Below are 12,488 nucleotides of genomic sequence, written 5' to 3'. Positions count from 1 at the left end.
AGATGGTCCTGCCTTATCGGTAAATGCTGCCACTCATACAATTTGCATAAAAAAATATGTGTTTGTTGACACCGCAGAGCAATACTCCTGACGTGTAAACAACCAGACAATCACGTGATGGACTAGAAAAACGATAGCCTATTACTGATTGCCAAAAGAGTCCATTGTAAGATTCTAATTATATGATAAGTATGTGTTTATGAATCACTATCAAATGTTAATGTGACCGTTGATGCCAGGTGTTCGCGTAGAGATGAGCATCCCAGTCCACTGGTGACACCGGTCATAACACGCATTAAACAACCCACAGCACCAGACACACATTACACAACAACACACCCATTCGTAGCTCATATGCACGCCAAACAACCCTTAGTCCATATTTGACATGTTGATTCATGCTCCCCAAACCCCTACACCCACCATCCTGTCTAGATTACAGGTTGGAACTTGTCCACAGCAACCTATGCTGTATGTCGTAAGAGGCAACTTTGGTATTTAGGCTCAGTGACTTCGTTGATGTATGTCACCCTATCCTTACTGCCTGGATTGATTGTTCACTCGACTGTCTAGTCATGACTCATCACTTTACGGATTGGATTACCTGGACTATTGTTGAGTGCGGCGTAACATAACAACCACATGTATTCAGCAACGATATGAGACACAATATGCACGCGATTGTGAAACTATAGAGTCAAAAGGTCACAACTGCGTCTGGTCAGTAACTGGAATCATCTGTGAGAAAAAAAAATCACCTCAAGGATATTTTTTTACTAAATCGGAACAAAAACAATTACATTTTTTATTGCTTGCGTTGAACTTTACAAGTGTACTTCATTAATCTTTTACAAAACCTTCTATTTCAGAAAACGCCTCACGGCTGTGTGACGTAGGTGGGATCTGGGCGAACAAATCAAATTACAACGACTGTTTGTCGGTGTATGAAGAACACCGCCATGTTGATGTAAGTATATCCGTACGTCTGCCAGCCCTGGAGATGAAGCTAAGAATAAGTATACATTTTTTTCCCAATGAACCCAATCAGACAGAAATATAGCTTGCTTGTTGTAACCAGAATAAAAGGTAAATAAATTAGACCGAGCGATGCAAGGATTGGTGAGTAGAGTTTTAAGCCGTTTTTAGCAATAGTCCAGCAAAACCATGTTGTACGGTGGAGACCAGTTAGGAACTTAGAATATTGTATTGGGAATCAAACCCGGGCCTTCGGCGTGACGAGCGAACGCTTGAACTCTGAGACCATCACACGGTCTCAATTGGTAATAAAATTGTGTATTTGTGTCCCGAGAGTTATGCAATTTCGCATCTAGTGCTAAGTGTACACCAAGCTTAAAAGGGATTGGATGGTCAAAATGGCTACTGAATGGATAGAATCCGGATTGAAGACCACCATTGTAACAAACTCCCAAAATCGATTGCTATCAACATCGACATGTTCTGTATGTTTTAGTGAATGAGGGGCGGTCGGGTCGCCTAGTGGTTAAAGCGTTCGCTCGTCACGCCGAAGACCCGGGTTCGATTCCCGACATGGGTACAATGTGTGAAGCCCATTTCTGGTGTCCTCCGCCGTGATATTGCTGGAATATTGCTAAAAGCGGCGTTAACCCATACTCACTCACTCACTCTAGTGAATGAGTTGTTACTGTAGTAACTGTATGTGTTACAATCAACCGCCGCCGGACCAGATAAACCAATGACTGATAGCATGAAGCTCTAACCCGGGCCTTAGGCGTAACGAGCCAATCATTTTACCTCTCGGTTAACCCAACGGAAAGACGGAGGACACAACACAATAGATAGAAAGTAAAATATAATATTGAAGTACAGTTCAGTTTAATGAAAGGACAGGGAAACTTGTTGCAGATAGACTACTACATAACAGTGATCACAGGACTCGTTACAGTACCTTATAACTTCAACTGAAGATTTTATCATAAATTCATAACAGAAATATGATTGGGGCTGTTTATTACACTGTAAAACATGTTTGATCATGCGCTTTAAAAACACACAACGTTATATCCTTGAAGATCCGGGTGAGAATTAGTCTTCAACAACACTGCTTGTTATGAGAGTCGATTAACGGGGTCGGGTGGTAAGGCTCGTTGAATTGGCTCGCGAATGTCGATGCTCATGATGTCAATCACTTGGTGGTCCAGACTAGATTGTTTACAAACCCCATCATTTAGCTTGAATATTGTAGCGTCAATCAACAACAACAAAAACCAACATATTTACGCACCATGTTTCAGTAACACAACTTCTTCTCTAACTATGCCGATGCGACGTGAAACTTAAGTCATTCTTAGTTAACCAAGACCCGTGAAGATCCGGGGTAGAATAGATCTTCAGCAACCAATGCTTGCCGTAAAGGGCGACTATGCTTGTCGTAAAAGGCGACTAAAGGGATCGGGTGGTCAGGCTCTCTGACTTGGTTGATGCATGTCATCGATCCCAATTGCGTGGATCGATGCTTATGATATCAATCACTGGATTGTCTGGTCCAGACTCGATTATTTACAGACCGCCGTCATATAGCTGGAATATTGCCGAGTGCGGCGACCAACCAACCAACCAACCAACCAACCAAATCTTAGTTCACCCACACTATGTTCCTGCAGACAAAACTTATGAAAAGAACAGGTGACGTCTACTTCAAATCGTGTGTGACGTGTGTCGATTCTCACGCCACCATTAACGTTATCTTGCGGATTTTTCATAAAAGATGTAAACTAATGTACGTTAAGCGAAGACATTTGAAATTCAACGAATAAATTGACTCTCATTAAATTTATAAATAGCTTTACTTGTGCTTGACTTTTGAAGTTTAAATTATTGAAAAATTCCTTAACGATTTTAACTGCTCACGTCAATGATTGCAAAGGTTTGGAATGTTCCTCATTTACGCCCTCATAATTTTCATCAATAAATAAAGGCGGCAGAACCCTGTCCATATTCTGTAGACATCGTTTGTACGATTCCGACTACATCATACGCATGTGTTTATAAATCACTATCAAATGTTAATGATACCAGGTGCTCGCGAAAATGTGACCGTATCCTGCACCACCGGTGGCACCCGTCACAAACACATGCAAAGGCAAATCAAAACACGTGGTGACTTTCCAACACGACAGGGTCTATTTAATACCCCATTCCTATTCCTATGACAACTGAGCCTCCATGTTCACCCAGGGCAGGATGAAGACCCCCACGCAATTCGCTGTGGAAAATTAGCCGTGCACGGGGATCGAATACCGTATTTACCCTAATTACTAGTATGCTCCTTGGAGTTTCAACACCATACCAGGCTTACATGAGTTTCATGGGTCACGTCCATCGCCAGAATAACCTTGGACTTTACTCCAATAGACACGCTGTGGTGTAACTCAAACACTGTTTAAAGTAGCGTGAAGTCTATTAATTTTTTTTTTTTTATATTTCCGGATCAACCTGACTAGAGGATTAATTAAGTCATAATAAAAACAATTCTCGGGGATTCCGGGTGAAAATGCGCCCCCAGCAACCTTTCTGCTTGCGCGAGAAGCGATCGGATGTGAGGCTCGGTGTCGTGATCGATTGTGTGTTATTGTATACGTACCCCAACGGCGAGGATTGTTGCTCACAGATTTTATAGATTATTTACAGTCGGTCGTCAATTTGCTGGAATAGTGCAGAGTGCGGCGCTAAACCAAATTAAAACAAAAACAATTCATGTACATGTAAGTTAGATATCCGTTATATACTGATGATAAATAATGAATGAGAGTCAGAGAAAACCAGAGAAACCCGTGATATTATGAACACAGCCTTGAGAAACAGACAGGGTAATAACAAGTACCAATTTCGACCTCTTTTGGTAAGACGCGGCCTGGGATTGGACCAACGACCTTCCGCTCTCCGAGGAAGACTCTCTGTCCACGTAGGCGGTCAATTGAGCACAAACGATACTTGCACAGTCAGTGATGGATGATATAAACGTCCAGCTGTTACCTTTGATTTCAGCTCCACCGAGTCTCCTGTTGTTTGTCACTGGCGTGTCTGATCCATTGGCGGTATATTGTCACTGACATTATATATATGGTCGATATTGAAAGCTTTCATTCTACATCTGTGAGTTTGTAATAAAAGGGTCTTCCGTCTGGGTATTATCCACTCTCAATGGCCATATTTTCTCACCCAATCCAATTTAAGTTTGACAATAAGCTCAAGTTGAGAGATTATAGAATTCCTGGGACACCAATAAGCAAATTTATTACCAGTAGGGCCGGTGAGGTAGCCATGTGGTTCAAGTGTTTACGCGTCACGCCGAAAGTCCGGGTTCGATTCTTTTATATGGATACATAGTTTGAACCCGACTTCTGGTGTCCCCCGAAGAAATATTTTATAAACAGAAAAACGTCCACGTCAGAGAATTATTAGTCTCGGTTATCTGTCAAACATATTCAAAACGTGAAAGGCAAACCCACGGTGAAAATTATGAATTGATCACTGAAAATCAGTGATGACATCAGGGCGAAAACGGTGACCATTTCCTGTCGGTAGTACCCGGCACTTTTGCGTAAGAAAGTAAATGTTTATTTGTTACTTAACGCCATGCATCAGTTCTCCGTCATACGACGGTGGCCTTGAAGAATAACATGAACATTCTCATTCCAGGGCCTGACGCCGGACAAACTTGGCGTCCGTGTCATCTATAATGTTGGATTCACCGTAACGACAGTGGCCTTGGTAGTAGCTCTTGTCATATTTCTGTACTTCAGGTAAGTCATCCCAATTAGTCTTGTAAAATAAACTAAGCGGCAAAAGGAAGTATAGGTTGGCAATTTGTAATTTTCCTAAAAACAGCGACAACTAGTGGAAAGTGGGTATTGGGTATATGACTGCCCAGGAACAGGTACCAAAAAACACCTCACCCGAACGCGCTCGTGCGGTGACAAAAAAGTGGTGAAACAGGTTTCCCGCCAATGGCATAAGCTGTACGTGCATGTTAGCTGTATAAATGCGTTCGTCTGCATGGTATAACCACACGTGATGAAAGCACACAAAAGGAATGCCACGACTATCACAGGAGCAGAGAGAGAGAGCCATCGGTATGGCCGAAATGGGGGCAACACAGGTCCAAATTGCCAGAAGGTTTGGTTGTACACCACTGACAGTAGCCAGGCTGATTCAACGGCATGGGCAGACAGGGAGGACACAGGACAGGCCTAGAACCGGACGACCCCGAGTGACAACACCACTGGAAGATGGTCGGATACGGCTCATTCACCTGCGAAACAGATTCGTAATGGCGACAGCGACGGCAGCAACAGCGTTGGGACATCCCATTAGCCAACGTACAGTACTACGACGACTTCGTGCTGCTGGAATACGAGCGTATCGTCCTTTCCGAGGAATGGTATGGACTGCTCAACATCGACGCCTGCGACTGCGATGGGCGTGGCAGGTTCGACGCTGGCAAGTCAGAAATTGGCGTCGAGTGCTGTTTACTGATGAAAGTCGGTTTCGAAATGATGGCAGAGAACGAGTTTATCGACGCAGAGGGGAGCGTCTGGCTCCGGCGTGTGTTCGAGAGGTCAATCAATCGGCGGGGGAGATGTCATGGTGTGGGGCGGTATTTGTGGAGATCAGAAGACTGAATTGGTGATTATACAGGGAAATCTGAGCGCTGTGCAGTACAGAGACCAAGTGTTGCAGCCAGTTGTGCTTCCGTTCTTACAAAACCAACAGCAGGGGACATTGTTTCAACACGACAATGCCAGGCCCCATACTGCAAGACTGACTCGGAACTTTCTCAACCAGCAGAACGTTGACGTTTTGGCCTGGCCTGCCCACTCATCCGATATGAATCCTATTGAACATCTGTGGGACCATCTTGACAGACAGATTAGAGCACGCCATCAGCCTCCCGTCAACAGGCAAGAATTGCAGCAGGCCCTGAGAGACGAGTGGCAACGGATTCCACTCCACGTCATCAGAAGACTGACGTCATCGATGGGGCGGCGTATCACAGCATGCATTGAGGCAGCGGGAGGTCATACACGCTACTGAAGGCAACTGTGTCGACAATGAACTAGTGGTGTGTCTGACAATTTTGTGGTGACATTTCAGACAACTTATGAAAATGAAATTTCTTACCACACCATTGTTTACCTTGAGCTTACATTACCTGTGATAGCACAATTTCATTCAAACTGTGGTTGATCAATCATTGATTACCCCTCCCTAGATTATATTATAATTCACAACAAAACCTCTTCTTGTTATTTTTTATCGATCATGGAACTCGACCTATACTTTATTTTGCCGCCCAGTTTATATCTATTTACATATAACTTGTGACCTTGCTAATCTTTAGACTTGCATTTAATATGACAGACAGACAGACAGACAGACAGAGACACACACACACACACACACACACACACGCACGCACGCACGCACGCACGCACGCACGCAGACAGAAAGACAGACAATTTGTTCAGTAACAGGCCACCGGCCCGTATTACATTAATATAATATATTAATAAATCACGCATCTGTGTCTGTTTGATGTGTCATCTATGAATATTGCATTATGCCGAAACATACTAGAATAATATAGCACAATAAGAATGAAACTTTTAATATTTAACATGGATCAACATAGCAACTGATTAAATGCAGGTGGTTATAAATACCTTTGGTTGGTTAACCACGCAAATATACTATTTTTACTGGGCTGGGGTTCGGTTGCATTGCGTGAGTGAGTGAGTGAGTGAGTGAGTGAGTGAGGTTTGGTTAAGCGCCGCTATTAACAGTATTCCAGTTATATCACGGCATGTCAGCTTAATGTCGAAATCCCGAAGTGATGCAGGTTTCAGACGTTTACCACGGCGAAACCCACGAGCACGGGTATGGTTCTGACAAACCTAGAAACATAACTGAGGCGAACCGGGATTCGAACCCACTCAGTTGCATTGCGATGTCACTGTATGGTTGTCCACATATTTTGTGTAAGTGAATAAAAAAGAAGTCTGTGGGATGTTCGAACGATTCCAGAGTGGTCGCCCCCATCTGGATTAACGGAGTTACACTGCACACGTTAAACCGTGTTACCGTAGATATCCTAGAGTAATTGCCCCTCTCATCAGAGTAATGAAGGTGTAGGAGGCCGTGAGTCTGTCAATCTGTGACTGCATTGTTAACACAGCACTACTGACGTCGACAAGGGACATGTGTAGATCAGCTGTTCGAGTGCCATGTAGATTTCGGTATGTTGTTTATTGGTAGCCGGAATAAGGTATGCAGAGTTGCGTCCCTTGGGCGTGACATGATCTTGTGATCGTGGGTTGGAATCTTGCTTGTTGGTTTCAGTTAAGTGGATGGTCTGCATCACAAAAGCGACAAAATCACTATCAATTCGCTGTTAATAGTTACGTCCCCTAAACATGCCAGGATCCGCAAATCGTAGGTTCGAATCCCATAGTTGGTCCAATTACCTGAATATGGTCCTACCTGGACTCGTGGGTTTCGGCAAATTAGGTCTCCAGCATCCCATTCTTGTGGTTAGAGTCTACTATCCTTGTCGTTAGAGACGACAAACAGATCAGTTGTTGCTTGTCATGTATTACCTTTACGTAAGTCATGATGACAAACACTGGATTGTCTTGTCCAGACTGTTAATTAACAAACTGCAGCCATATAGCTGGAATAATGCCGAGTGCGGCGTAAAACAACAAGCAACATTTCGTCGGGCGATCTTCCAATACGGAGTTCAGACACCGTGATATCATTAATATACTGTTCATGGCAAGCTGTTTAACCAATCTCAAGTGGCACACATTGACCTTTGTATGTTTATCAGGTAATGTATTTGTACTGAAATCTATTTATTTCTCGTTGCAGGAGTTTGCGATGTTTGCGAAACAAGATTCACTGTCATCTCATCGTCACGTTCATCTTGCAGAATGTCATGTGGGTGTTGATGCACAACACACTGTTGCAGTTATGGAGGACGAAACACGAGGTATACGTTGACACAGTGAGTGAGTGGGTTGGGTTTAACGCCGCTTTTAACAGTATTCCAGTTATATCAAGGCGTGTCAGCTTAATGTGGGAGGAAAGCCGGAAGTGATGCAGGTGTCAGACGTTTACCACTTCGGTGAAACCCACGAGCACGGTATGGTGCTGACAAACCTAGAAACATAATCGGGGCGAACCGGGATTCGAACCCACAATAATAGGTTTCTGGCGTGCCCAAGGGACGCAACTCTGCACAGCAAACGCGGCGCCTTAGACGACTGGGCCACCCGTGCCTCTCGTTGATACAGCTGATATGTTAGTTACTATCTTTAACGTTGTGTACATAAGGCTGGGGATGCATGAACTCATTCGAAGGGGCTATGGATCTGCAGTGGAGCAGCTGCTACGATTAAACCCATTTGTCATCCAAAACTGGCTTCGCAAGACTGGTCACCATGATGTCACAATCAAATGACAATATCTATACATCTTCCCGAGGCAAGAGAGTAAACTGACTTTAAAAGTCCAGTTTCCACCCTTGTTGGCAACGAGTTAGCGGTGCACATGCTTTGTAAATCCTGCAATCGACCGAAATCTGCGGGACAGTTTACGAACCGGATTTCGATTTCGTTGCAAGATTTTGATTGGACTATGCACTCGTTAGTCCAGCCAAAATGTAACTCCATAATACCAGCCTAGTTCGGCAAGGGAGGAAACTGGACTTTTATTGTCAGTTAACTCTCTTGCCTTTTTACACTCATCTGTGTATTACTGTTTACAAACTGAAAAGTTGGAAGAATGCTTTTGGATGATAAATATAATAATAAATTGAATATAATCTCACCCTTGTGTCTTCTAAAAGACAAGGACCGCCTCCGTGATCTAGTGGTAGAGCGTCCGCCCGGAGAGAAGGTCCGGGGTTCGCGTCATATCAAAAGACGTTAAAAGATGGTACTTGTTGTTACCCTGTCTGGCGCTCGGCATTAAGGACTAAAACAAGGAGTGGTCGGCTCGAAGTCAGTATACTGTGTCTGAGTGGGGTATTCATGTTAAACTGCGGCATGGTATCTCAGTGAGCTGGCACTATAAATCGGCATCAGTCCGGACTAGTACAAGCAGCCTCAAACACACATACACGTGCATGCACGTCGCTATATAAAAGATGCAATAATCTTGGACGCGACGTAAACCACATTTCACCTCACCTTAATACTTTATAATATTTTACATATAACATACTCCTGTGCATAGGCACGTAACACCTGTAAAAAATGGTGAGGGGGGAGAATTTATTAAGCACACAGTCAGTCACACTCGCTAATAATGCCCACGCCAAACCGACGCGGTTCCATGTACCATTGAAATACATGAGCATATAGTTTCATACGTGTTGAACATATTTGGCCTCATGCCAGTCACGTTATATGACATGTATTTGTAACTTCTTTTGATGAGTGTTCTTTTGGGTTTACTGACGTATCAGGACCAAGGACAACATTTACATGTGTATTGCTGGTAAGAGATCTTCAGTTAAAACAAAATATTACGATCGTGAAAACAGATTTTATCAACACGTTCCAGAATACCATCTGCATTAGGCCACCATCTTCGTTGATGTATTTTTGAGTGAGTGCTTGAGTGAGTATGGTTTATCGCCACTCTGAAATGTTTTTTAATTGCAACGCAGCGTTTCAGTTGATCTGGGAGAAATGCCGAAGTGATTAAGGTCTTAGACGTTTACCACTCCGTTGAAACCCGGGAGCAGGGCTAGGTGCCGACGAACCAATAATAAAAATCAGCAAAATTCGAACTCGGGATAATAATTATTGTGTCAAGTGCGAGGATCGATGAACATGGCAAATCGATGTGGGGCGCGTGAGACGACTGTAATATAGCATATAGATTTTCACGTCAGTTTTTTGCTGACTGCATTATATGTGTTTCAAGGACAAATGTTCCATTCCAATTACTGAATAACTGAAGAGGAAGAGTATTGGATACTTATCAAACATTGGAAGACTGATAAGTCTACTGTCTGCTACAGTAGGCTCCAGAACATCAAACTCTCATTAGGTGCGATGTGCAGATTACCTGATTCACATACATAGCGTACGTCGGGAGTAACGGACGAGTAATCCTTCTGAAGTTTCGCAGTAGGACGCATTACCGATCACCTGAAAAGCAAGGTTATACAATCTTCACTTTTAGTTTAGTTTTCGGGGACGTCTTTAGATCGAGGGATGTAGGCTTTGGCCATTGGTGCAAGCGTTTGCTCGTCCCGACTAACAGCGGGTTAGTAATAGGTAAGTCTGTGTACAGTAAACTACGGTTATAACGAACTCAAAGGGACCACTAATTTTAGTTCGTTATAACCGCAGTTCGTTATAAGCATATATACAGCATAACTACAGCAAATGTTAGGGACAAAAAAGTAAGTTCGTTATATCCGTCAGTTCGTTATAAGCGTGTTCGTTATAACCATACTTTACTGTACTAATCTTGCGCTTGTCTCCATACACAAAGTGCATGCTCAAAGCTCTCACATTATTATCCCGGTCAATGGATCGGTGTGCGCTCGATTATCATCTCAGCTCCCTGGGGAGTTCCTACCCGTAGGTATCCAGGATCCTGTGATCTTGAGTTCGAATTCCAGATTAACCGCGAATATGATGCGTTTGTCACCACCATACCCGTGTTCGTGGGTTTTCCTCACACTTGAAGCTGACACGCCGTGATATAACTGACATATTTTCAACGTTAAACCCAACTCAGCCACTGGCTCACTCATGGTGGTTTCATGGCTTCGTTACCCAATTTTCCGAAGGAGTCTGTTCAGAAATAACTTGTATCACAACAGCAATGTCCAGTACGATGACATTTTAACGTTACAAGAGTTTTAAAAGCATCAATAAGCGTTCCGAGCACAGTTAGTGGCTACAAGTAGATCCCACTTAGACAAGTATGCCACTTTGTACACAAAAACAAATATGTTTCGCCCTAATAGAAATGCAGGAAACGGTTTTTGCAAATTGCCATTTTATATGAAGATATAAAGTAAGGTGATTTCCATGATATATATTATCATCGCTGGATATCAGTTCTTATATAATGGGGGCGGTCGGGTAGCCTAGTGGTTAAAGCGTTCGCTGGTCACGCCGAAGACCCGGGTTCGATTCCCAACATGGGTACAATGTGTGAAGCCCATTTCTTGTGTCCCCCGCCGTGATATTGCTGGAATATTGCTAAAAGCGGCGTAAAACCGTACTCACTCACTCACTCACTCTTATATTATGCATTTATATAAAAGCGACAAATTTTAAATTGTACGATTCCGACTATGTCATAAGCAAAAGTTAGCGAAAAGGTGAGCGTATCTTGACCAACAGTGACACACGTCACAAACACATGCAAAAGCAAGTCAGTTGTTCTCCTGCAAAAACACGTCAACATATATGCTACCATTGGGGAATTGCATCGGCAAATTTTGTCACTGATGCGTCAATTTTGGAAATTTAATCCTGTTAATCCGGAATCAAATTCCTGAAAGGGTAATTAAGTAACATTCTTCACTCCCACTATTTATATCGACAGAGGAACATCATGAACACTCATGATTTGTCAACCCGGAACTTTGTTATTCCGGACGATTTCCTCGGAACGCTACTGTCCAGAATATCAAGGTTTTGTTGTACACCCACCTACATCTGTGCTAATGATGTTATTATGTTGTGTCTTTGCAGTGGATATGCAAGATCATAGTGACCCTGTACAACTATTTCCACGGAACCAATTTCTTCTGGATGTTTGTGGAAGGGTTATACCTGTTTACCATCATCGTGTGGGCTTACTCTGCAGACAAGATAAAGCTGTGGCACTACATGATCGTCGGATGGGGTACGTCTCAGCCATAACTCTGTTGATTACAGGATTAAAGAGGTTAGTGAGGATTAGGGAATGTATGAGAAAATACGGATGAAGTATGGAGCACTGTAAGGGACATACGTTATTGTGTTCTCCACGATCGGCGTTTTTCAAAATATCGCGGTCTGGACCTTTTGAAACATGAAACAAGCAAAACATGAAAAAAATTGCGAGAAGTTGACAATGACTTTTATAATATATAAGACCCAATACATATTGGAGGGGCTTGTCAAACACATTGGCATTGGCATTAAGTGTGTGAGTGTGTGAGTGAGTGAGAGAGAGAGAGAGAGTGAGTGAGTGAGTGAGTGAGTGAGTCGGGATATGGGGTGGGGTTATTTATCGAGTTAGATTGACAAAAGAGAATTGCAAAGAGACTTTGTTGAAGATGTTGAGAGCTTAACTCTATATGCGCTGCAATTCAAAATGGCTGACACTTTATCATGTTCACAACAGTGTTCTCTGTTTGTAGGTATACCTTTCATATACACGATCGTATGGGCCGTGGTCAGATCGACGCTAGATGACTTCCAGTAAGT

The 12,488-nt window shown here is 43.1% G+C and overlaps 1 protein-coding gene across 1 annotated transcript in view; it reads left to right on the top strand.

The window, feature by feature from the left end:
• LOC124135097 (corticotropin-releasing factor receptor 1-like) overlaps positions 1-12,488 on the top strand; it is a 168,635-nt gene that overhangs the window by 130,663 nt on the left and 25,484 nt on the right. Inside the window, exons 3-7 of the mRNA XM_048389284.1 lie at positions 870-967; positions 4,681-4,784; positions 7,912-8,032; positions 11,769-11,922; positions 12,422-12,482. Of these exons, the coding sequence (XP_048245241.1) occupies positions 870-967; positions 4,681-4,784; positions 7,912-8,032; positions 11,769-11,922; positions 12,422-12,482 (538 nt within the window). The remainder of the gene's footprint in view (positions 1-869; positions 968-4,680; positions 4,785-7,911; positions 8,033-11,768; positions 11,923-12,421; positions 12,483-12,488) is intronic.

This window comes from Haliotis rufescens, unplaced genomic scaffold (assembly GCF_023055435.1).
Source record: "Haliotis rufescens isolate VD_foot unplaced genomic scaffold, xgHalRufe1.0.p SCAF_10, whole genome shotgun sequence".
Taxonomy (NCBI): Eukaryota; Metazoa; Mollusca; class Gastropoda; order Lepetellida; family Haliotidae; genus Haliotis; species Haliotis rufescens.
The sequence above is the reverse complement of the archived record's forward strand: the minus strand, read 5'-3'. Positions and strand labels throughout refer to the sequence as shown.